At 33.1% G+C, this 27343-nt stretch overlaps 1 protein-coding gene across 3 annotated transcripts in view; it reads left to right on the top strand.

Annotated features, from left to right (window-relative positions):
- SLC4A10 (solute carrier family 4 member 10) overlaps window positions 1-27343 on the top strand; it is a 214739-nt gene that overhangs the window by 83614 nt on the left and 103782 nt on the right. The window contains exons 6-8 of one of the 3 annotated variants that reach the window (XM_040644559.1): window positions 12641-12829; window positions 22512-22603; window positions 23579-23668. In XM_040644559.1, coding sequence (XP_040500493.1) covers window positions 12641-12829; window positions 22512-22603; window positions 23579-23668 — 371 coding nt within the window. Of the gene's footprint in view, window positions 1-12640; window positions 12830-22511; window positions 22604-23578; window positions 23669-27343 lie in introns of those variants that run through there. The other 2 variants (XM_040644565.1, XM_040644562.1) reach the window with 2 other exon arrangements.

Here is a 27343-nt window from a genome sequence, read left to right as displayed (position 1 = left end):
GAAAGTAGTTCAATGGAAGTTTTGATACCCCAAATAGCTTTTATTCTTTCTGCTCGTCTAATTAGTCTGTATCTTTATGTCTCCAAAGTAGCTCAACTTGAATGTCCCATTTTCAGTGTAGAGCAGTCTATAAAATGCCATTCAGAAGATGTCAGTAGTTTAGAGCTAGTACCACATTAAAAATATGATTAAAAATATTTGTTGATCATTATTACCTTAAATTTCTTTTCACTCATTAATGAGATTTCCTGTCTTTGAGTAATTGTAATTTGACTCATTTAATACAAAGGTATTTATTTCTGCCCTCAATAAAATCTTATTAAGACATTTTCTCCCTAGAGTTTGTAATTATTTTCTTATTGTTTACTTATTGCTATTTTTACTTTGTGACAATTGAGCTGTATTACTAAGTGTGTAATAAGTATACTTTACATTTTCAAGGCTTCTAACTTTGTATTTTCACATTCATTATATTTTATTAGCACAGTTAACCTTATGAGATAGGGAGGAGGATATACCCCCTGTTCTATAAACACGTAAACAGAAAGTGATATGTCATAGGTGATACTTGCAGCGATGGGAATAATTTCTTTTATTAATCTATAATCGTAAGTTTTGTTTTATTCTATTTCATGATAACTTGTGACCATAGTGATTAACAAGAGGATCTGGAACTCTTCTTCACCTCATATTTTTCATGTTTTTCTATATGTTAGGCAGTTACTAGCATATTAGTCACTAGTTTCAGTTTTCCAAAAGCTGAATATAGTATTTATCTTTAAGGGCTCTAAACTCTTAAACTTTGTGAATACACAGGCTCTGCAGCATTAATATTTTCTAGACATTTTCTAACAGAGAAATATGACCCAGATATTGTTTTAGAATAATCAAGGATTTTTATATCAGTGTTCTGATATGTTTTTAATAGAGTCTGAGATAATTCTTTAAAGAGATTTTTGTAGACTTAGCAGGAGAAAATCCCATTTGTATCTGGCAGGTCTGTCAAGAATGTCTGGTATAATTAAAGTAGGATTTTCTTTTGGACAAAGTTAATTTAAAAATGTCTATTTCTCAATGTTTCAGGGAACTCAGAATAAATTTAAACTTCCTCCTTCAAAATATTATTTAACCTTTTCAAAACCAAATTTCTTCAGATATATTTTGTTACTGTGATTTATTCTGATGGAGATTAATTGTATTTAAAATGCTTCTTAATTATATTTATATAAATTACAGGCGATTTTATGGTCTTTGTCAATCTCTTTGAAATTCAGCACTGTAAAGATTAGTAATGGAAATATTCTCTTTGCAGTTTTATGCTTTAACCTAATTCTGTCAATGGGAATAAGAAATGAAAACCAAACCAAAGTTAGGACCATGGACAGATTATCAATCATAGCTCTCCACTCATTAAAACAACTTTTGTTGTGTAAAATATTCTACTGAAAGAAAAGATTGAAGTTTGCTTCACTGAGTGTAATCTGCAGATTTGGGAGTATGGGAATAGTCACATATTGTTTAACATGTCCATACTATTACATCCTTGTTCTGGAAAGTAAGAATTCTTAGGGTAGTTCACAATTTTAGTATATACATTCCTGTTAGTGCTGTCAAGCAAATTGCTGAATTTAGACCCTTCTTATTTCTCACTCCCCGCCCCAACCCCAGCATCTTTCAAAGTTAAGGCAATGGGTTTTTAAGACAAAGAATTTATATGATTATCTTTTAAGAGGCAGAGATTTCTAAAGAATCTGTAAATCTCATGTTCTCTGGAGGTTTTCATTCAGTGGTCAAGATTGATTGATCATGATAAATAATTGCCTGATTAGATGAAAAATAATTTTTCATTTTCTGAGGCCTTTTTACAGAAATGCTACTAGTGTGCCTAGAGCCTGCTTAGTGCTAGAAGAGTCTGACCTATTTATCCTTTTCGTTCTTGCTTCTCCTGATACCACCCAGATCCTGACATTATGCTTTGGCAGGCTAGACTGTGTTATTTAGACATCATAGCCGGCTGAGAGTGTAGGACTTGATTTTGAGCCCAAAACCATTATGGTTCATTATCCTTTCCTACTTTTCAAGGTTAATACTAGTATATATTATAGTGGTGAAGAGAACAATGAAAGTGATTAGTGAATCAGGCTCCCATTGGTACTTAAAATCTCACCTCAGTATAAGTTATATTCTTAAGCAAGATGATTAACTTTTCTAGTTCATTAAGATATATTTGATGCAGTTATACCTCAGAGGAGTTTACTGTGTATTTCTGTGTGGCTAATGAGCAGATGAGCATTTTTTTTTTCTATTTACTTTCTCTTATGTAACTGTTTCAAATAAAGACCTTATTTCTGAAAGACTGTGAAGCTAGTGGCTTATGGGTTTTTGTAGTGCTTAAGCCTGGAAAGACTGCACTTTGGTAAGAACTAAAAATCATAACCATGTACATGGGGTTTTATATGAGTCATTTGATTTTGATTAGAATATTGAACTGGGGATACACATTATGGCTTACAGATGAAGCTGTGGTACCGTGGTACCCTTCTGGTGTTTTAATAACCTACTTTACAACTCGCATTATGAAGTGTATGCAGCATATTTTGTGTACATTTTTCCCTCTTAGCAAAGTTTCAGTGTAAAGTCCCATATGTTGGCAATTTATCATTTCTTTTATTTCAAATTAATTCCAGGATATTATAACTACTCATCTCCAAAGAAGTGAGGTATAGATTTAAATATTCTATACTATCATAGTTTCAGAATTGAAAGGGATGTTAGAGGTAATTATAGTGAATATTATGGCTGATTTCTGAACATAAATTCTACCTCTTTTCATTGTAAACAGCAAAGTTACAGAGCAAAGGTTGGCAAATTATACTCAAACACGGTCTGATTTTGTCAGGCCAATGAGCTAAGAATGGTTATTACATTTTACACAATTAAAAAACAATAAAGAGAAATTTAATATTTTGCAAAATTAATATTTTGATTAAATTTTAAAATTTAATATTTAATGAAAATTATATGAAATTCTGCGAATACCTGTGGTTTAGAGAACCAGTTCGAGTGAAGGGTAGTTCTTGATCAGCCTCGTCCAGTCATAGGGGCACTGTTTCCTTAGCTAGGGATTGTCTCAGCATGGGCAGGGCTATGTCAGTTGGATTTAAGAGAATTTTTCCTGGGTAGAAGAAAAAGAACCTCCTTTTAAGAGAAAGTCACAAAAAATCAAAGAATATATGGATATCAACAAAGACATGTATTTCTTTGTTGCTATTGGCACTTACTTTATGACCATAAGGAAAATCAACCTTAGGTTAAACTCACACATGACAGAGTCAGAGGACTAGAATTAAATCCAGCCTAACTTTGATTTTCTGTTATGTGAGCCAATGAAATTCATTGTTTTATAGTTTGATTGGGGTTTATGGTTTTTTAAATTGAAGTATAATTGGCACACATATTATATTAGTTTCAGGTGTACAACATAGCAATTTGACATTTATATACATTTTGAAATGATCACCATGTAAGGCTAGTTAACATCTGTCTCTATATAAAGTTAATACAATATTATCTGTGTTCCTTGTGCTATATATTACATCTCCATGACTTATTTATTGTATAACTGGAAGTTTATATCTCTTGATCTTTTTCACCAATTCTGCCCTCCCCCAACTTGCCTTCTCCTAGGGAACTATCAGTCTCTTCTCTATATCTGTGAGTCTGGTTTGTTTTGTTTTTTATGTTCATCTGTTTCACTTTTTAAGTAACACATATAAATGAAATCTTACAGTATTTGTCTTTCTCTGTCTGACTTATTTCACTTAACATAATACCCTCCAAGTTCATCCACGTTGTCACAAATAGCAAGAGTTTATTCTTTTTTGTGGCTGAATAATATTCCATTATTCTAGCTGCATAGGTAGATCGATAGATTGATAGATCGATAGATAGACAGACATGTAGGTTGCTTCTATATCTTGGCTGTTGTAAATTATGTTGCAGTAAACATAGGGCTGCATATACCTTTCTGAGTTGGTGTTTTCATTTTCTTTAGATACATACTCAGAAGAGGAATTGCTGGATCAAATGGTAGTTGTTTTTAAATTTTTTGAAAAATACTGTTTTCCATTGTGGCTGCACCAATTTGCATTCCTACCAACAGTGCACAAGGGTTCCCTTTTCTTCACATCCTTACCAACACTTGTTATTACTTGTCTTTTTGATATTAGTCATTCTAACAGATGTGAGGTGATATCTCAGTGTGGTTGTATTTCCTGATGATTAGTGATGAGCATCTTTTCATTTCCCTCTTAGCCATCCATATGTCTTTGGGAAAATGTCTATTCAGGTCTTTTTTCCATTTTTTAATTGATTTTTTTGCCTTTTGCTATTGAGTTGTAGGAGTTCCTTATATATTGTGCATATGAGCCCTTTATCAGATATTTGGTTTGCAAATATTTTCTCTTATTCAGTAGGTTGCCTTTTTGTTTTGTTGATAGTTTCCTTTGCTGTGCAAAAGCTTTTTAGTTTGATGTAGTCCCATTTGTTTATTTTTACTTTTGTTGCCCTTGCCTGAGGAGACATATCTAGAAGAATGTTGCTACATCTAATGTCAAAGAAATGACTGCCTAAGTTGCCTAAGCTTTCTTCTAGGAATTTTAAGGTTTTAGGTCTTACACTCAAGTCCTTAATCCATTTTTTGTTAATTTTTTTTAAAAATTTTCTTTTATTTATTTGACAGAGATAGAGACAGCCAGCGAGAGAGGGAACACAAGCAGGGGGAGTGGGAGAGGAAGAAGCAGGCTCATAGCGGAGGAGCCTGATGTGGGGCTTGATCCCATAACGCCGGGATCACGCCCTGAGCCGAAGGCAGATGCCTAACGACTGTGCCACCCAGGCGCCCCGCATTTTTAGTTAATTTTTATGTATGGTGTAAGATAGTTATCCAGCTTCATTCTTCTGCATGTAGTTTTCTCAACATAATTTATTGAAGAGATTATTTTTCCCTATTGTATGTTTTTGCCTCATTTGTTGTAGATTGACCATCTATGCATTGGTTTATTTCTGGGCTCTATTCTGTTTCACTGATCTATGTGTCTATTTTTGTGCCAGTGCCATGCTGTTTTGAATACTATGGCTTTGTAGTGTCATTTGAAATCAGGGATGATGACACCTTCAGCTTTATTCTTCTCAAGATTGCTTTTTGGCTTTTGGGGTCTTTTGTGGTTCCATACAAATTTTAAGACTATTTGTTTTAGTTCTGTGAGGCCATTTTATTTTGATAGAGATTACATTGAATCTGTAGATTGCTGTGGGTAGAATGGAAATTTTAACAATATTAATTCTTTCAATCTGTGAGCATGGTATAACTTCCCATTTGTTTGTGTCTTCTGTTTTTGTTTTTGTTTTTCATTAATGTTGTATAGTTTTCAGTGTATAGGTATGTACCTCCTTGGTTAAATTTATTCCTAGGCATTTTATTCTTTTGGATGTAATTGTGAATGGGATTTTTAAAAATTTCTTTTTCTGATAGTTTATTATTAGTTTATAGAAATGCAATAGACTTCTGTATCTTTCAACTTTATTGAATTAATTTATTAGTTATAATATTTTTTGGTGGCATCTTTAGGGTTTTCTACATATAGTATCATGTCATTCACAAATAGTGATAGTTTTACTTCTTTCTTACCAATTTGAATGCTTTTTATTTCTTTTTCTTGCTTAATTGTTATGGCTAGAACTTCCAATACTATGTTGACTAAGAGTGATGAGAATGAGCCTCCTTGTCCTGTTCCTGATCTTGGAGGAAAAGCTTTCAGCTTTTCACCATTGAGTATGTGGAATTGTCCTATATGGTCTTTATTATGTCAAAGTACATTTGCCTATACCTACTTTGTTGAGGATTTTTATCATAAATGGTGTTGTATTTTGTCAAATACTTTTTCTGCATCTATTGAGACGATCATATGATTTTTATCTCTCATTTTGCTAATGTATATCATGTTGATTGATTTTCAGATGTTTAACCATTCTTTCATTCCTGGAATAAATACCAATTCATCTTTTAAAGTTATTGGTGTGCCTTCTTATCACATTCCTTGCCTGCCCTATTTTGTAATTATTCTCTGTTTCTTTTCTCTTCTCTTATTTTTTTCCCTTGTGATTTGATGGCTTTCTTTAGTCTTATGTTTATATTCCTTTCTCATTATTTTTTGTGTATCTAGTATAGGTTTTTGGTTTGTGGTCATGGTGAGATTCAATATAATAACATATATATGGCAATCTATTTTAAGTTGATAGTCACTTGAGTTTGGCCACCTTCTAAAGGTACTCTGTTTATGCTCTCCCCAATCTGTTTTATCATTTTTAGATCATATTTTATGTCTTTTTTGTGTGTATTTCTAACCTAACTATTGTAGATAATAGTTGATTTTACTACTTTTGTTTTTTAATCTTCATACTAGCTTTATAAGTACTTTATCTGCTACCTTTAATATATATTTGTCTTTAGTAGTGAGATTTTATCTTATATATTATTTCTGGTTATGGCCTTTACTCTTTAGCTTAAAGAAGTCGCTTTAACAAATGCTTCTCAGTCCAGTTTAGTGGTGATGAACTTCCTTAGCTTTTGCTTGTCTGAGAAACTCTTTTTTGTTTTCCTTTCAATTCTGAATTATAACCTTGACAGGCAGAGCATTCTTGGTTGAAAGTTTTCTCCTTTCTGCATTTTGAATATATCATGCCACTATCTTCTGGCCTGCAAAGTTTCTGCTGAAAATTCAGCAGGTAGTCTTATGGGGTTTCCCTTGAATGTAACTAGTTGTTTTTCTCTTGTTTTAGGATTCCCTTTTTATCTTTAGCTTTTGGCATTTTAATTACAATGCATCTTTGTGTGGATCTTTTTGGATTAATCTTATTTGGGACTTTTTGTGTTCCTGGACTTAGATGTTTGTTTCCTCTCCCAGGTTAGGGAACTCTTCAACCATTGTCTTTTCAAATAAGTTTTGTTTGATCCTTCTTTTCTCTCTTCTCTTCTGGGACCCCTGTAATATGACTGTTAGTATGCTTGCTGTTGTCTCACAGGTCCCTTAAGCTATCGTCATATTTTTAAATTTCCTTTTTTTTCTTTTTGCTGTTTTGTTTTAATGGTTTCCACTATCCTGTCTTCTAGGTCACAGTCTGTTTTTCTGTGTCATCTAGTCTGCTTTTGATTCCCTCTAGTATATTTTTCACTTCAGTTATTATATTCTTCAGCTCTGTGAGTTCTATTTCGTACTTTCTTATATTTCCTATCTCTTTGTTGAAGTTCTAGGTGTGTTCACTCATTCTTCTTCTGATTTTAGTGAATATCTTTATGGCCATTAATTTGAACTCTTTATTCAGTAAATTAATTATCTCTGTTTCATTAAGGTTTTTTTCTGGGGTTTTATCTTATTACTTTATGAAACATGTGTTTCTCTGTTTTCTCATTTTGCTTGATTTTCTGTATTTGTTTCTGGTGTTATGTGGAACAGTTATCTAGAGCCGTCTTGAAGGAACGGCTCTGTTTAGGAGTTGAACCTTGTCATTTAACCTTACCCTAGTTCTCGGTTGACTCTCAGGCTGTCTCTTGGATTGTTTTAGAACTTTGTGGTTCAGAAATTCAGTCACCCTGGCCACCTGAGCCTGCCACTCAGGGGGTATCCCTTGTGTAGGCTGGGTGTGCCCCTTGGCTCTGGTGGTGCTGGATGAGCAGCCGGGGGATAGGAGGGGGCCAGGGTTGCTTACCTCTGCTGTTAGGTCACTAGAGTGAGGGTGCCAAAATGGCACCTACCAGTGTTGGTGTCAGTAAAGTAGAAGGAGCCAATAACAGTGGCATCTGCCGGCATGCCATCCCTGGAGAGAGTCCCAACAGACTTCTGCCTCTCTGGTAGCTTTAAGTTTAGCAAGTAAATCTCCTTCACTTATAATCTAGTCTCTTTTCAAAATGCTGCTTTTTATTCTGGGTCCCAAAGAGTGTTGTTCTGCACATAAGCCCTTTAAGAGCAGAATCTTCATTCCCTATGTCCTGTGTTTCCCCTGAACATAATCCCCATTGGTTTTCAAAGCTGGGCATTTTGGAGCTTCTTTCTCTGGTGCAGGACCTGAGGGTAGGGGTGTCTTGCATGGGGTTCAAACTTCTTTCCCTTAGTGAGAAGTGATCTATATCTATATCTAAATTTTTTAATGTCTATCATGTTTTATACATATGTGTGCATGTGTGTGTACACACACATGTTTTTTGAGCTCCCTCCGGATTGTGGGTTGCCCCTTTAGGGGTGTGGTTTTTGGTGAGAGCATGTCTCTGCCTCTCCTACCAGTCTTGATGTGGTCCTTTTATCCTTTGTTGTGGAGCAGGTGTTCAGCTAGTTCTCAGGTTCTTTTAGGGGCTATTTTTTTTTCCATATGTAGTTGTATATTTGTTTTGTCCATGGGAAGAGGTGAATTCATATCTTCCTACATCACCATCTTGAACTACCTCCTCTGAGTTTTCTATTATTGATAAACCCTACTTTGCGTCTACTTGATATACTATTATAAAATAAATATGAATGCATTAAAACCACCACAAAATCCAAACCAGGGACCCATAATCTACTTAATGGAAATTGCAAAGAAAATCTTATACTGGGAAATATTTACTGAAGGTCTCAATATTCTAATCATTCCATTAGGTGCTTTATGTCCTTAGGCCTACAGCACAAGAGATAGATATTATCTCCATTTTATAAGTAAGAACCCTCAGGTTATCCAACTTTACAAGATCACACAGCTAGAATCTGATACAGTGACCCAAGTCTGTTTCCCTAGTTCTTCCCTTTTACACTGAAGTAAACATTGTATGGGAGAATTCTGCTAATATTCAATCTTTTGTTGCACTCAGTAGGACTGTGGAAGGCAATTCATTGTGATACGATTGCTTTATATAAGGAGTTAGTGCCTCAAAAAATTAAATAGAGTAATATTTGATCATCTAAGAGAAGTTTAATTATACTGAGGTTGTTTTTAAATTATGAATTTAGTTTTTAGAAAAGCTTCAGAGTCACCGAAAAGCTGAGGGGAAGATAGAGAGATTTCCTATAAACCCTTGACCCCACACATGCGTAGCTTCCCTCATTATCAACATTCTCTACCAGAAAATTATGTTGGTTACAACTGATGAACCTATGTTGACACATCACTATCACATAAAGTCCACGGTTAATATTAGAATTCACTCTGAGTGTTATACATTCTATATGGGTTTGGATGAAAGTATAATGACATATATCCATTAGGATATCATAAAGAGTATTTTCACTGCCCTAAAAATCCTCTGTTTCATGTATTTCTCTCTTCCAAATCCCCTCATTTTGAAAAAGGAGATAATTTTGTGATTGGTTAGTGTTCTTTAGTATTTTTTATTACATAAAACTCCTCATGCAAAAAATTAAAATGTTATGAAACTGCTGACTTTCAATTATGGCAGTTTTATATGGTTTGATCTAATTCTAAGGCAAAACTTTAAAGTTTCCCTTTACTCCTACCCCTACCCATTCTTACACAATTTGGTGTGTATCATTATGGTGTCCTTTCTCTGTATGTGTGTATGTGCCATAAATGGAATCATACAGTATAAATTCTTTTGCAACTTGGATTATTTCTTTAAAAACAGAATTGACTATGTTTTTAAATTTAAAAAAATTTAAAAATTATTATAGAAGTATAAAAAATTTTTATTGACATATAATTGGCATACAATGTTATATTAGTTTCAGGTGTACAACTTATTGATTCAGCAATTCTGTGCATTACTCAGTGCTCACCTCCATAAGTGTTGTCATTATCTGTTCCTGTACAATGTTATTACAATATAACCGACTACATTCCCTATGTTGTACCTTTCATCTCCATGACTTATTTACTTTATAAGTAGAAGTTTGTACCTCTTAATTTCCTTTATCTATTTCATTCATCCCTCTACCTACCTCCCTGGTGGCAACCAGCAGTTGGTCTCTATATTTAAGAGTCTATTTGTTTGTTTGTTCATTTCTTTTGTTTTTTAGATTTCACATGTATGTGAAATCATATGGTGTTTGTCTTTGTCTGACTTATTTCACTTAGCATAATATCCTTTACGTCCATCCATGTTATCACAAATGTCAAGCTCTCCTGCTTTTTTGTTGCTAATATTCCATTATATATCTATATCTATATCTATCTATATCTATATCTTTATCCATTCATCATCTTTATCCATCTTTATCCATTCATCTATCAGTGGACACTTAGGTTGCTTCCATATCTTGCTTATTGTAAACTATGCTGCAATAATCATGGGGAAGCATTTATCTTTTTTTTTTTAAAGATTTTATTTATTTATTTGTCAGAGAGAGAAAAAGAACATACAAGCAGGGGGAGCGGCAGGTAGAGGGAGAAGCAGGCTCCCTGCTGAGCAAGGAGCCCAATGCAGCACTTGATCCCAGGACCCTGGGATCATGACCTGAGCCAAAGGCAGACACTTAACCAACTGAGTCACCCAGGCATCCCAGCATTTATCTTTTAAAATTAATGTTTACATTTTCTTTGGATAAATACCCATTAGTGGACTTACTGGATATATGGTAATTATATTTTTAATTTTTAAAGGAACCTCCATACTGTTTTCCACAGTGGTTGCACCAACTTACAATCTCACCAACAGTGCAGAAGGGTTCCCTTTTCTCCACATTGTCTCTAACTCTTGTTATTTCTTATCTTTTTGGATACTAGTCATTCTGACATGTGTAAGGAATGGTTACACCTGTTTTGATTGTGGTTTTGATTTGCATCTCCTCATGATTAGTGATGTTAAACATCTTTTCCTGTGCCTGTTGGCCACCTGTGGTCTTCTTTTTTTCAAAATGTCTATTCAGGTCCTCTGTAATCAGGTTGTGTATTTTTTTATTTTTATTTTTTGATGTCGAGTTGTATGAGTTCTTTATGTATTTTGGATATTGGCCCCTTATCAAATATATGATTTGCAAATATCTTTTACCATTCGGGAGGTTGTCTTTTTATTTTGTTGATTTCTTTTGCTGTGCCGAAGATTTGTAGGTTGATAGAGTCCCATTTGTTTATTTTTGCCTTCGTTGTCATTGCTTCTGGAGTCAGATCCAGTGAGGAGCTGCTTTGGAGGGATGCTTGGAAAGGCAAGAAGGTTGAGTGAGGTGGAACCACATGAGAATGCTCAGTTGGGGCACACAGTGCTAGCAGGGTAGATGGAGCTTGGTAGAGTTGGCTCCCACAAATGTCCTGCTGTCTAGGCTGGAGGAGGGGAAAAGAAATGGCACCTGCCAGCACTTTTGCTCTCAGAGAAATATCCTGTAGATCCCTGCCTCTTTGGTATACTTTCTAAGATTAGTCAATAAGTTTCCTTCACCTATACCCCAGGCACTTTTCAAACCGCTGCTTCTGTGCTGTCTTCAGCTGAATTATTTAGTATGCTGTCTCTTTAGGAGTGGAGACTCAAGTTTCCTATTGCCCTCAGGCTCCCCTGGAGTTAAGCCCTGCTGGTTTTCGAAGGCAGATGTTAAGGGGACTAGTCCTCCCAGTGTAGGTCCTCAGTGCCAGGAGAGCCTGGTGTGGGGTCTGATCCTCTTGCCTTTCCATGTCTGTGATGTCCCTTCTATTTGGGATTAATACTGCCAGGAGTTTGGTTCCCAACCACATCTCTGCCTTCCTTACCCTTTTGTATGCAACCTTCTCTCTATGGCTAGCTGTGGAATGTCTCTTCTGCCACTCTTCAGGCATTTTTACAGTTAGCTGTGTAAATGTAGCTATTGCTTCAATGTATCTGTGGGGCGGGGTAAGCTCAGGATCCTCCAACTTCACCATCTACCATCCTTCTTCCTACAATGAGGTTTATTGAAGTGATTTTGTAGTACCAAAAAACTTAAAATTTACTCATCTACTTATTTTATAGACATTTCTGACACTACATATGGTAAATATCAATCTGCTTAATTATAGCCCTCTGAAATCTCACCTTTATTCTTTGTTTTATGGTTATAGAAGACCTTTTTAATATAAATACATTTTCAAGGAAGCTTTGAGGGGGCTGACTTTATATCAGTGTAAGAATTGTTTACTCTCCAAATACAACCAACTAGATAGCTGCCTAAGCCTCCCTGCATCAGATTTTTGCAGATGGACTTTTGTTTACTTAAGGAGGAAACTTGGAAATCATTTTCTGCTAGAAAAAGAGAGAAGAACCATATTAAAATATAAGTATAAACCACTTTACAATTTTAAACATACTAATTATCTTGATATTATCCCTGCTACTGTTTCCTCCCATCAGCGTGAATAATTGAGAATATTAAGTGCTTGTTCTCAATGCAACTATGTCCATTTAAAAAATAATACTTCATGAAATTATTACATATTTAAAATTGAATGGTTTATAGTAAAATTTTCCCAAGTCTTTTTTTGGTGCAATGTTTTAACAAAAAGTTACAACTTTTTGAGGTTTTTTAAAGGAATTCATTCTATTTTAAGATGAATCATATTATCTGGGGTATGTATATTTGGACTTAGTGGTTTGCTGCTTGCATACTATGCTAATTTACTGTGCTAATCTTTTCTTGTCTTCCTCCTTCAGATATGGTCCTTGACCAACAAGTGAGCTCAGGTCAGCTCAATGAGGACGTACGCCACAGGGTTCATGAGGCACTGATGAAACAGCATCACCACCAGAATCAGAAAAAACTCACCAATAGAATTCCCATTGTTCGTTCCTTTGCTGATATTGGCAAGAAACAATCAGAACCAAATTCCATGGATAAAAATGGTAAATGTTTCTTTATTGTACTCTTTATGTTTATTATAGGTATCTGAAATTTTAAAGTGCTTCTAAATTCTTTAAAACATATTTTATTTGAAAATGATCTATTGAAATACAGATTGCTGTAGTAGAATTATTTCTTTTTTGTATGTATATAGTCTGATTATCAAGCATCAAATTATAGAAATTTTAACAAAGAATTTAAATTTCCTGAAATGTTCATGAAAGAATGAGAAGGAAACTTTTATCGAATAAGAAGTTACACACTCAAATGCAACAAACATAAACTGAGCATCAGTTGTAGTCCTGTCAAGGGCGTTGTCTTCGTCCCACAACTTGAGAATGTGATGTAATGCTTTGAGTTATGGTTTTTTAAAGTTAAAAATGAATAATGATCACCAATTATTGTTTGTGGAAAAGAGATATTGATTTCATGTTATTCGTAATCAACAAATTCCATGAGAGATTATGATTGAAAAGACCAACTAGTGCATTGCTTGTGGCTCTACGTATGTTAAGCCAGATTTCCAGTTCATAGGCTCATTGCTGTTTGCAGTGCTGCGTCTTCGATGTCCCTGGAGCCACGGTGCACTTACTATCTTCACATACCAGCACAGATGACACCAATCACTGTTGTTTTGTTTTGTTTTGTTTTTTAGCAGTCATGACTTACGCTTTATGGCTTGTGCTTCAGACTGTTTTATCCTTCTTTTGTATTTTGTTCTCTCCTTGCTTCTATTTGAACCTTCATCATTTACAATAAAGAAACTGCTTAGGAATCTCTTGTACATCCATCCTTTCCATTAGTATTACGAAGGAAAATAAAGTTATCGTGAGGATATGAATTTGTTAAACTTACATCAGCTATAAAAATTCCCAGTTCTAAAAGATAAAAATTAATGAAAAGTAACTTCAAACGCTGTACTAGAAAGACTGTCACTTGCACAAATGCACTAAAGCGTGTATGTTTCCGCACGGACTATTTTATGACATTTCACTCCTACTTTCAAAAGCTGTAGGGATGCCTTAAATACAATCGCGTGAAAATGAATTTTCTCCACATTGTGCTTTAAATGGGATTTTTAAACCAATTTTCCTACTACTGAATCACATATATACATATAGAATAAATGCTTTAATAAATCAATGAAGATGATTAGATGTACTGTTGTTTCAGGGCACAAAACTAGTTCTCAATGGCAAAATGATTTTTTAAATACTTATTTGATTTTTAAAATCATTGTCCTTATACAGCAATCTGTAGTTGTGCATACACAAGTATCCCCTGCTTTCTGAAAATTCACGTTATGCCACCTCACTTTGGTTATTTTAAAGATTTATTTATTTGGGAAAGAGAGAGGATGCACGTGCATGTGGGGGGAGGGGCAGAGGGACAGAGTCTCCAGCAAACTCCCTTTTCAGAGCATGGAGCACAATGCGGGGCTGGATCTCATGCCCCTGAGATCATGACCTGAGCTGAAATCGAGTTGGTCGCTTAACCCACTGAGCCACCCAAGTGCCCCACACAACTTCATTTTCATGAAAGATCTGCGTTAGTACCTATTTTCATTAACCAAAAGAAATCCAAAGAGGCCTTTGCTCCCAAAAAAAGCTGTTACTGTACTTTTGTAGGTCTTAAAAGTGAAGTGGCATAAGGCAAACTTTCGGAAAGTGAGGGATACTCTTCACTTCGTGCCATTTTGGCTTATGAAGGGTTTCATAGGAACACTACTTTTGCGAAGCGAGGGAAACCTGTAGTAAGTTCAGTTAAGTACGTTATAACGTATACCAACTTGTATTTGTAGATTCCACTGAGCATTTTGAGGATTTATGATTTGCTTTAAATCACATCATATATTCAAAATATATTCATATTCTAAATCACAATTTGACACAAAATGACACAAAATGACAAAGTGAAGTTTTTATATTCTGAGACTTAATCTAAATCTAGTACTTTTATTATGCTTATAATACTAGAATTTATTTGCGTATGATGATATTAAAACAACAGATTCAGAAATATACTAATTTTGATGTTGGGTTTATGTGTACATGATTCTGAAGACCTTATTAAAATATCTCTATGAACTAACTCTCTATGAATGCAAGCACATTTAAAAAAATTCTGCCTTCATGATTACTTTTAATAGAAATTATACAATAAAATCTATGTCCATAAAAAGGATATGTGTTTATTTAAAAATGCAAGGCTCATGAATTGAACTAGCCATAATTTATATTTCAAATTTCACTGGGAATAATGGTTACTATAAAATAACTTTATTGCACTTTATTCATGGAGGGAAGAATGTAATGAATTTACTGGATGACTAATTTAGTGTAATATCATGTAGACCTAGAAACAGTATTTGATACTGCTTTAAACTTCTGGTAAACATAAGAAGAAATGATAGAATTATAGCCTTGAATCACAAGTCTACATTTAGATACATAGAGATACAAAGTTTTCTGAAAGCCTGCTTTTTGCCTTCCTGAGGCAAATGCTTAGTTTTTCTGAAAACTAGAATGTGAGTACTTCTGAAGTGATTCTGTCACCATTTGTATAATCAGCCTTTATCTAAACACGTAGAGATCTTTTTGAGGCACACATTGGAGTAATAAAAACTTGGAAATATTTCTAATAAGATTCATATACCCAATTAAGTATTGTTGTAGAGTATGCTGTCAGAAATGGTTTTCTAAGCCTAGGCTTATAACACCTCCTTGTGACTCTGTTTTGCTTCTTCGTACACTTTGCATAATTATGTGTGTTGAGAATTCTGAAAATATGTATAGACTTCACCAATTTAGAGATAAATCTCCTATCCAGAAGTGAAAAAAAGTGTGAAAGACCTTTATTACTAAGGTTCTCAATCTACTTAGGAACTCTAAAAACTGACAAATTCTAGATAAACAAATAAATCGAAATTCATAGCCGTAAATACAGATTTGACATTGTTTCAGAATATGCAATGGAGACTTTTTTGTGTGTGTGTGCAGTAGTACAGAGAGATGCAAAAGGATTTTAAGAAATCCAAAAAGGTGAAAATAATACTCTTATTATTAAAAAAAAATATATCTTCAGCAGAGTATTTCATGCAAAAAGATTGACTTTTTTCTTTTAACATTATAATGTAATGAGGATTTTCTGGAAACTTGAAAAGAGAAAATGTTTTCCTTCCCCCTCTTGTTTTTAATATACTGTCAATTTTGAGGTAAAACAACTGAAATTCCCTCAAAAATGAACTGATATTTATGTAGAGATGTCTAATAGAGTCAAATAGAATAAGGTTTCTACTTCCTTAATTGACTTTTCCTTGAGCATTATTACCTTGGTAGTAATCCCAAGGGTTAATTAAATTCAGATATTTCAATGTGAGTCTCAAATGTGGTTCTTCCCCATTTTATAGATTTGATATGCAAGATAGTGATTTCCTTGCTCCCCTCCTCCCTGAGTCTGCACTATTTTGTTCATAACTTTTTTAGTGATTTGTGATAATTTGTCAGTCTCACCTCTAAATATGTTAGCTTTACTTTTTTGTATAATTTTTTTTCTTGGTGTTTTGCACATTCTCTTAAGGGCTAAGTTGCAGGATGCTATGGATTCACCATGCATTTGAATGCCACCATGCTGTGTTTAACTTTCACTTTTCATTAAGCATCAAAACTGTGAGAATTAAATGTCTGATTCTGATGTTTCAATAAAAAGTGACAGTTACATTTGGCAAAACAACAGCAAGAAATAATAGAAAAATAATATCTTCTTTAACATTAAAACTCTGAAAAAGATATGTGTGGAAAGTACTCAGAATAAATATATCAAGAATACTCAATAATTCCTTGAAACTAGAAGGACTTTCTAAAAATAAAAATAAGACTTGTGTTAAATGATCTGAAAAGTAAATATATCAATATTTGTATTTATCATTTAGGTAATGAGACATTTGGATTACAAATCTCATATAAAATATTATTAACCTACTGATAACATTTATATGTTTTAAAAATAATTTAAGACTCAGGTGTTTGCTCAGGTGTAGGTTTTTCTCATTCCACCGTGTTCCACTAATAATTCTAACTCTATTTCTTTTCCTTCACATATCTTTTCTCCCTCCTCTTACAAATACTTTCCAGTTGCATCTTTTATTTAGGATCACAAAAGGAGTTACAGAGCAGAAGGTCTCTAACTTACTTTCAAAACCATAGGTTACAGGAGAACATTTAGATTTGTAAGGATGGGGATATGAGTTAATTCTGTAGGCCTGTGTAGATTCCAGCCCTTAAAATAATGTACACATGTGTATTGTGAATGATTTTCATTTATGGCTTTTGGAAATCAGTTTTATTGCTTTATAATCACTTCTTTTACAAATGCTGTACTTTTTATTTTCAGATGTACAATGTTTTTATGTGTTGAGCTATTTATATGCTTTCATGTTTTTTAAATACTGTGCTCTCATAAGTAAGATACCAAAGAGTTTAAAAATTATTCCACATAATGTTCTGCCTTTGAAGAAAAAAAATATATACTTACAATTCTTAGAATTACTTGAGAGAAAACATGTTAAAAGATTCATGTAGATATCAGAAGTAAACATTATTATTCAATAAAGGTGTCTTCCATTGTTCCAAAAAAAAAAAACCAAAATAAAAACCAAGGTGACTTGTTAACAAAACTGACAGTTCTGTTCAGAGGCTGTATTGTTGTTACTGAGTTTTAGAATATTAAGACTAGATATTAACAGCAAAAATAGATCTAATATGATGTGTTTAAATTTATTCTTTCTTATATTACATTAATTATTTTCAGGCATACTAATTTATCTCCAAGTTTAATTATGTGCATACTTTTTATGTTTTTGAAATGTAGCTCACCTAATCAACATTTTCTAAATATTTAGCCTTTCTTTCTTCATGTTTTCTATTCCCATGAATAAATGTATTGTTACACATGTATGTAACTTTGTCATTCATCTTTATATTTCTTTATTTTGCTCTGTCTTGTGTCTGTCTCTAACAGGCTCATCTCATCTCTGTACCTCCCTCATCTCCTACCCTTTGGGTACTCTAAATGCGTTGAAGGTTTCTGAGGTAGTGTAAATCAGCTTGGTCTCAAGGTTAATAGTAATGTACCTTTATGTCTTCATCCCAGTTTCCTTCAATACACATGAGTTTCAGCAGTTAAGCAGTAGCAAATAATGCTATACTTAAGCGATATATTATTCTCCTATTGATTTGAATTTGGCCAAATAGAAGTTAAAAAGCTGCTGTTTTATGACATAATTTATTTAAAGAAGAAAAAACTGTAGGTAAGGGGTTAAATGAGCTAATATGATACTTTACAGATATTTTGAGAACATATTTTACAGTTGTGTTGCCATAATGAGATGCTTTAATGATATTGACATTACTTAAAATAAAAAAAAATTACCTTTGACGTAATTTCATGTTCCTTCCCCCCAACTTTATGAAGAGGGAAATGACTATACCAGTCTCACAATGGACTTAATGAAAAATTTATGAAGTAACAAGTAGAATGACAGAGCTTTCATTTTCTAATTAGCAGTTACTTAAATTACTCTCAGTTTTCTCCCATGCTTGCCCCACATCTTTTATAATTTGCCTTGGAAAAATATGTGGTCTATAATAACTTTTTTATCTGACTGATATATGCTCCCTCATGGAAGTCCAAAGGAAAAAATGAATTCATGACTCAAAGGAAAATTAATTCAAGCAGTGCTAATATGAATACGACATAATATGCATTTTGATTAATAAGATGTATGACAAATATTAGAGTTTTGGATTTAAGATGGTGAAGTAGTTGAGTTTAAAAGCCTGGAAAAATAGGGGCACCTGGCTGGTTCAGTTGGTAAAGGATGTGACTCTTGTCCTTGGGTCATGAGTTCAAGCCCTATGTTGGGTATAGAACCTACTTAATAAATAAATAAATAAATAAATAAATAAATAAATAGATTTATAAAAACCCGGAAAACTAAACATATGTAGGATGATGTTAGGTTTCTTAAATGCTTACATTTAAGTAGTCATGACCATCTCCCAGTTAATACTAATAGTGTCCATTTTTCATTTGTTTTTGAATAATATACTCAAAATGTAATTAGGCTCCTGAGTTAATAAATGTCTCTCTGTCTTTCTTTTTTTTTTTTTTTTGGATAGTCATCTTCGTGCCTCAAAATTATTTAGACATTATAATAACAGATATGATTAAACATTGCAATGACATTTATTTATAGGATATATTAATATGAATAGTGATCAATGGGTAAAATGAAGGTAATATAAAGAAATAAATAAAAATATGTATGTTCAAAAGCATTGTAGCATCATGATTAGAAATAGTATCATGAAAATTAGCATTTCTAAAGCTTCCACACATATATGTGGGTGCTAAATCCTAACATTATACCATTTTGTCCTGGAGGGAAATATATCCTCACAAATTCTTCGTTATTCTGTTAGAAAACATACTCTCACTTTTGGTTGAAGGGAAATTCCTATACCTGAAAATTGGCATTCTGTGAATTACTATTGTTTTAAACATCGGACAGAAAATATGGGTTGCCCTTTCAAAGTCTATATTTACTGATTATTTTTATGTAATAGTATTTACATTAATAAAAGTTATTTTGAAATCCAAGCCCATCCCCTTCTTCTGAAAGGCAGTAATTTTTGGAAAAAACTAAAGAGATCAGTGTTTAGAAAGACAAAGACTATAGTCATAAAATTTATTTTAATTTGTGGAATTTTTGGTCATCCAACAGACTATGCTTCGTGATTTAGTTACATACATATATTAATATATTTAGATAGATCTAGATATATAAAAAATACAATTTTAAGCCCCTTAAAGACTTCTATTTTTCCAAAATAACCCAAACCAAAGTTGTCAGTTTGATTTTTAAATTACAATATCTGTGTATTTTTCTACATCCTGCCAAGTTTTCAGATACTACCTTGAAGATACAAACATTTAATGTCTATTGTTTTGTTTTAACAAATTAATGTACATATTAAGAAATAAAATTTGGAGTTCTCTTTAAACTTTGCAGGACTGTTGATGTGATTAAATATATTTATTACTTGTATTTACTACTATTATTTAACTATTACCTCTGAAATATAAAACATATCAAATTTGTAGCCTATATTTCTATAGCATAGGTTGGTAGTTTGAATGCCTTTTTCATATATGAGCATACATTCTATTCACATCTCTAGAATTTAGAACTTGCAAGAAATTTCCTATCACCTCCTATGTCTTCTGCTAGTTAAGCAGTCTCCACTAGGACCTTATTCAGATCATGAATCATGGAACATTGCATCAAAAACTGGGGATGTACTGTATGGTGACTAATATAACAAAATAAAAATTATTAAAAAAATATTCATAGAGACAGACTTCAGATCTCTTCCTGATTGTTACCTTTATGAGGTAATATTTTGTAAAATTTTCATCATCTTAGAACAAGAATAGAACAATAAATCTCAAAGTGTTAATATTTACAAGAGGAAATACAAGTGCCAATGTTTTAAAGATATCACATGAGCTGAAGGTAATTTATAAAATATTCTGCTTTTAAAGTATATATATATGAAAACACAGGCTATCCAATGTATTCAGAGTTTAAGTTATGACATATTTTCTATCCAATTAAATCTCTTCAAAGTGGGTGATTTTGCATTGGATTGACTCTTTTTGTATGTATTTGCTGATCGAATTAAATAATTTGTCCCTCCCTGTAGTTTTATATCACATGAAATAAATTATCATAAGAAAGCCAATATACGTGTATTTAATTTTTCCATGCCTTGAATTTCACCACTCAATTTTATGGAACATTCAGTAAATTTAGGTTTAAATATATCTAGTGTTCTAATTCATGAAAATATGGAGAAATGATGTGAAACTGGTGATTGAAGACATCTGTTAGTAGCACAAATGCATTATGTAAAAGGTTTTTTTAAAATTACAGTTATTATTTTGAGAATGATAAATGAAATGGCTGCTAATGAACAGTTCACAGTCATAGCTGCACATGGCGGTTAGAAATGGGAGAATGAGAATAATTGATGCAGTTTATGTCTGTCATTTCTCTGAAGTTCACGTATCTCTTGGAATTTGATGTAATCAGAATTTGTGCACATGGTGGGAGGTAAATTTGCTTTAAAAATTCATTTTAAAAATCTTCACCAAATGTATTATTTTACTTTGTGTAGTGAAAGCAGAGAAATATTTAAGTTTTGGAAGAATCTTAAGTCCATTACTTTCTGGCAATATAACAATTTTAAGACATAACAAAATTGTACCTGTTAATAAACGACCCCTGCCTGAGAGGCTTAATTGTTCCAAAAGCAAAAGTATAGTTAATATTTGAAAGCAAATTATTAGTATTTTAAGTCATGCTTGGTAATTTCTCGGTAACAAAGAAAAAAATGGGATTCCAGGAGAGAATTTGAAGAAAAGTTTCTATCTGTATATACGCTAGTAGTTTAGAGAAGGTCAGATAAGTACAGATTCTAGTAAGTGGAGAAGATGAGACTAAAGGTGAACTTTGAATAAAATTGGGATTTAAGTAGGGTACAGAGAAGAGGCAGGCAGAGAGAGAGGAGAGAGCATTTCTGTCTAAGGCTGAGGCGAATAAGAGCAGTAATTTGGAGTCACTGAGTTATGGTCATAAATATGGTCAAGGCTTCAAAGCCGGGTTGCCATTACTCATTTCACAGCAAAAGTAATAAGTGAGGATGAGGGGAGGTTAGGGAAGAAGAAAGATGCAAGTAAGAGTAAACAGAACTTGTTAGTTTTTATCATTTAATTGCTGAATAGGGACAGATTTCAGATAAGCTGTGATTGAAAAAGATCTTTCTATTTCGCGAATAGTGGAATTTCATTACCCATTGTCACATCCTCACCTCTACTGTCCATTTAACTAATATTGTAATCTTCCCTATAATGGGAAGAAGACTATAAAGTAATTAAGTTGCTGGTTAGTGTTAATGGAAAATTAATACAATTCAAGTTTATTGGTCTTTTCTGATGCAGGACAATATCAGTATACTTACATAATTGAATAGTAACAAGGATAAAATCGTATTCACAGGGTCTGTACTGTGCAAGGGAAAGGTATTTCTGACTGCCCCTGTCATATAGAAATCTCTAGAAGTTTTTGTCAAAGCATTTTTTCTCATTGTCTGTTTTCTTCAGATGCAATGGAAGCTATAAATATGTTGTGTATTCAGATACATCTGAATATTTAGATAAATATTTGCCTTTTTTTAAAAAATTACATTTTAAATTCTTCAGGTTGAGCTTAAATCATAGATGTCTATCTTGTTTTATATATATTTAGAAACCAATGATGTTTCAAAACCATGATTAGATTTAAATATTTTGCAGATGATCTTCTTCATAGAGAATAACTGTTTAGGCTATGGAGTTTTAGTCTGAGAATTGGCTTTCTTTTTCTTGACTGAATTCTCCCATTTCTATCTGTAACTGACAAATAAGAGTATTTGTATTGATATAGATCTATTTATATTGACCATGCTTACCTCATAAACTCATTAAGAAACCTATGTTAGCCTAGATTAATTCATTTTTCACTCAATCTGTCTAGAATTGTGTAAGTAATTGTTTGTATTCTGTAATAACAATTTCTTTTAGCAGGTCAGGTTGTTTCTCCTCAGTCTACTCCAGCCTGTGTTGAAAATAAAAATGATGTGAGCAGAGAAAACAGCACTGTTGACTTTAGCAAGGTAGGCTTTTCTCTCTCATTTAAGTAAGCCGCTGAATTATTACTAGAAATTACTACCCATTTTAAGAGGTGTTGACACAACTTTTTGCATGTAATTTTTTTTTGTTTCTTAGCCAGAGCTTGATACTGTTACAGATGATGTTAGTATTTAAGTTCACCTGTAATGTTTTGCTTATTCACAACACCAAATGTGTAAGTTTTATGTATAGTCTTCAGGTTTCAGCCACTTGGTATAATGTATCTCTTCCAGAAAAAAAGAATAGGTGGACTTCGCAGAGATTTAATAGAAGTTTATTGTTGAAACTATTGCTAGTTATTTTTTTCAAATTCATTTTTCTTCTATTTGTGGAAAAACAAACCATATGATATAAACTTCATTGTCATAATTCAGGAAGGCCTTAGTGTAAGGAAACACTAGAACCTAATAAGACTGAACAGAGTTTTGAATAAAAACATAATAACAACTGACTCTGTTGAGGGATCCATCTAAATAGAGACAATTCAAATGAAATCATTTACTTGAACATATTCTAAGAAAATAGAATACGTGTGGTTTTGGTTAGCAAATTCCTGACAGTGTATATGTGCTATTGTAGGCTATGGCAAACTAACACTTGACCAGGAAAAAGGAGTTTCCATATTGATGAAAAATAAAGAGTGTCAACAATTCTCTTTATCTGAGTGGCTGAAACAGTAGTAACCCAGAGTGTTTTTTTTTTTTCCCCTGAAAGCACTTAGCACTTGGCAATGACTGTAACAGTGGGAGGAGGTGGGAATGGGAGGCAGAGTAGAAGAAGTTGCCTGCATCAAGCTTCTGAAGATTAATGGCGATCAGCTCCTTGTTGCTGTTTCAGAATGCCTCTGCCAGTGCCTAAATGGTCTAGGTCTAGTCATGTGCATGTTCTCCCTCTGGTGCCTGGTGGAGTCTCCATGGGAGCATGGTGTACCAGCTTAAGTCTGTTAATTATGCGTGCAGGGACTGGGAGGCCAACAAAAGGGGCATACTAGTCCCTGTGGGATGAAACAAAGGCATGAAAAAGGACCTCCACACCAGCAAGAGAGAGAGGTGAGGGCATACTCGGGCTATCTTTCTACAATGGTTCAAAGCTCATTTCATCATATGGAGGCATGTGATTCAAATATTAAGCCAGTTCAAATGTATTATTCCATTTGCCGCTCCAAAAAGCATATCTTTTTAAAGCATTACATCTTCATTCATCTGCAAGTTGGAATAAAATTGTCACAAACTGCCATACATTTAATTTCTGTAATTCTCCATTTGAAACAATATCTTAAAAGCAATGACATAAAAAGTTGCTTACTTATTTATGCAGGCACTAACAGCATAACAAGGGCACATTTAACACTCTCAAAAACAATGATAATACATCACATCCTTTGAAATAAACTACCTTTTAACTTTTTTAAAGGATATAACCCCTTGACCCTGAATTTTATATCTCCATATCATTTTGCTTTTAGTTCTCTGACCTATCTTTGCAGCCTTCACAAATGCGTTATCACATCTGAAAGAAAATGAATACTGTCAATCGGGGAGAGTAGTCTTACCTTCAGGTCCCCCAAAATAATTAGAACTACAGAAGAGAGAAAAATATATACTTTCCTTTAATCCTTATCTTCCTTATTGCATTTCCAATCACTGGTCCATTTCATCTTTTGACAGACAAGTGAAATTTCTACAGCCCTCTACTCAGTGCCAACCATCTCTATTCCCCAGTCTCTTGTCCATATCATGGCACATTGGAAAGAACATGGCCTTTGAGAAAGAACATCAGATCTTGAATCCTAACTCTAGTATTTATAAGCTATCTGATCTTGGAGAAGTTCTCTGCAATTCAGGTCCTTCATATGTAACATAAGAACAATATTACCTATTTCTAATTTTGTTGTAAAGATTAAATGAGGTAATATATAGAGAGAGCCTGGCAGAGTGCTGAATATATAGCAGATATTCAATAAGAAGTGGCTATTATTATTGCGTTGTTGTTAATATTAACAGAAATAGTATCAAAAATAAATACTAGACCAGAATTTAATATGTTTTTGTCTCCCTTGGATGTCTAGTGTCTTGAATGGTGCTTGGGATATTTGTTGAATGAATCCTATGAGATTTAATGTAATTTAAGCCTTTAGTTCTGGAACTTTTTTCCAAGTAATACTTCTTACCTTATTACCTCGGAGGGCAGAGTAATAGGGTTTGGAAAGAACAAATGTGATCCATTGTTATGGAAACAAATTTTGGTGCCAGATTTTACAGGTACATGAGTTAAGGGTTTTTAGCCCTGATGATTTCAGTTTGGTAGTGAATTTGTGAAAGCTCAGCTAGTCTCCAGGTTACTGTGGCTATGTTAATATTTAAGCTTTAATATGTAGATTCCAAACCCCAGTAGGATTTTGTGATGTTAAGGGGGGAGGGGAGAGTATCCTAGGTACATTCAATCTACATATTTTTAACCCTTCCAATGGATAAGCTCATCAAATTTATTGATTTGAGGAATGCTTTTGAATATAATCTGAGTTGTCAGGTTTTTGCTTCCCATAATGCTTTTAAAAAGCGATGTGTCAAAACACTCTATATCTTTTTGTTTTTTAAACTGCCATGTAGAAGATGGCTAAATAGTATTTCCCAGATGTTAGTCGTGTTTCTTTTATTTCAAATGACCCAAAGAAGACTTCACATTATTTTCTATGTAGAAGGAACTTTCTTCTGCATCGATCTTTAGCATGTGAAACATACTACAATGAGTGGATTTTTAAATCTTTGAACTATGGGAAACCTTAGAAATCTTCTCATTTAGAAAGTGAGAAAGCTGAATCCGAGAGAGCGTAAGAGAGCTGCTCAAGATCAGTGGCTGGTTAGTGTCACCACACCATTTCTCCCCAGAGAATCCCTATTAATTTTCTTGTACTTTCTTTCTATAATGGGTTTAAGACAAACTTTCTCCCTAAGTCCCATCACTGTTTCCATCACATCTCAGCATGTGGCTCGTCCAGACACTTTCCACCATGATCTTCTGTCTCACCTTGTTCCCTAGAGATATATCTGTTTCTCACCTGCAACTTAAGTACCAAATGCCCAGAATAAAGCATCTTTCGCTTCTTAGCATAAAGGTCTAGAGAGCCGGGAGCATGAATGTGAATCCATATTCATAAGAGTACATACCTTGATTTCTTCAAGGTCCTATTCAGAGAACCAGAAAATTCTGGTTTATGTTCATTCCAACTGTTTGAGTCCACTTGAGGATTGTCTTAGGGATATAGTTCAGCCTCGTTCTTCAGAGCAGTTTTAGACATTTGTAATTTTATAAAAGGTTAAATTGTGGTTCTTAAATATGATCTTTTGTTATATTAAAAGGTAGTTAGATTGTCAGGGTTCTTCTGAATAATGTATTAGCACAAATACAAAAATATAGGGCTAATGCAAGAAAAATATAATTATATAATATAATTAGATAATGTATTATATAATCTATTCCTTCCAAGTCTATGACCACCCCAAGAATAATATAATGTAATGAGTATAATATGATGTCTATTCCAGATATATATTATTTAACTATAAATTATTACATTTTAAACCAAAAGACAAATTTGCTAAACCTGAAATTATGCATTTTTTAAATAATAGATATAAATCAGTGATATATTCGGTATTATGTAATGCAAAAAAAATTTAAATGCTAGGATCCTATATTTCCTTTTGTAAAATTAGACTATTTTAGCACACTATGTGTTCCTTAATTTAATTAAATTGCATCTTAAGGTGTTTATTTGTATGATTGCCACCAGCCTGAGACACAGATTTTAATAGTTGAGGCTACAGCATTTGTCAAGCAATAAATGAGTTTATAGAAAGTTTTTTGGGTGGAATTTCAATTTCTCAGTAAAGTTATGACAGGTATTACCAATATAATTCAAATTTATCAATTATAGATTTTCTTAAAAAGCTGTTTCACTTTAAATTTTGTTTCAGTGTATTAACATTGTATAATTGTTATTTTCCATTGGGAGAAAAAAACTTAGTTTTTTACTCTCTTAGGCCCTAAAAGACTTATGAAGATATTTTATGCTTTTCTCACAGGGTTAATAGTGTATAGGTAATCTTTTATCCTCTCCTTGAAATTTTATGCATTATTGTAAAATTGTAAAGCATTACTAATTTAAAGCATTTTCAATGTGTGCATTTCTTCTAGCTACAAAAATAAAAATGAAAATATGATAATAATTCCCATGAAATTTAACCTTCTATTATTAAGGTAAATAAATACTTTGTATCTATAAATTAAAAAGTTAGATTCCATAAAAGGAAAATATTTACCATGTAATATCCCAATGTATATGTTTTATGAGTTTACAAATTTACATTTGGAAGTATATTTGCAGAATAAAAACTTTGGTATTTATAATATTTGTCATAATTTTTTATAGGCAGTTTTGCTTTGTTAAATCATAATTTTTTTCTTTAAAATAGAACATTGGTTCTATTTAATGTTTTTAGTGGAGTACTGCAGATTATTTTTATGTTTAATGTTTGTGATAAAATGTGTACTTCATCTAATAGGATTTATGTTTTATGACACCCTTATCTTACAGAAAAATTAAGTAGTTATAAACCTTCTGACTAGTTATGCTGAGGTACTGATTTCAGAAAGTAACCTATTTAGTGTAGTCATTACAGTCTGGCTATGGACTTTCTAAGGTACTCATCCTAAAAGTTTTC

Source organism: Ursus maritimus, unplaced genomic scaffold, assembly GCF_017311325.1.
Source record: "Ursus maritimus isolate PB19 unplaced genomic scaffold, ASM1731132v1 scaffold_1, whole genome shotgun sequence".
Taxonomy (NCBI): domain Eukaryota; kingdom Metazoa; phylum Chordata; class Mammalia; order Carnivora; family Ursidae; genus Ursus; species Ursus maritimus.
This window is presented reverse-complemented; position numbering and strand designations above follow the sequence as displayed.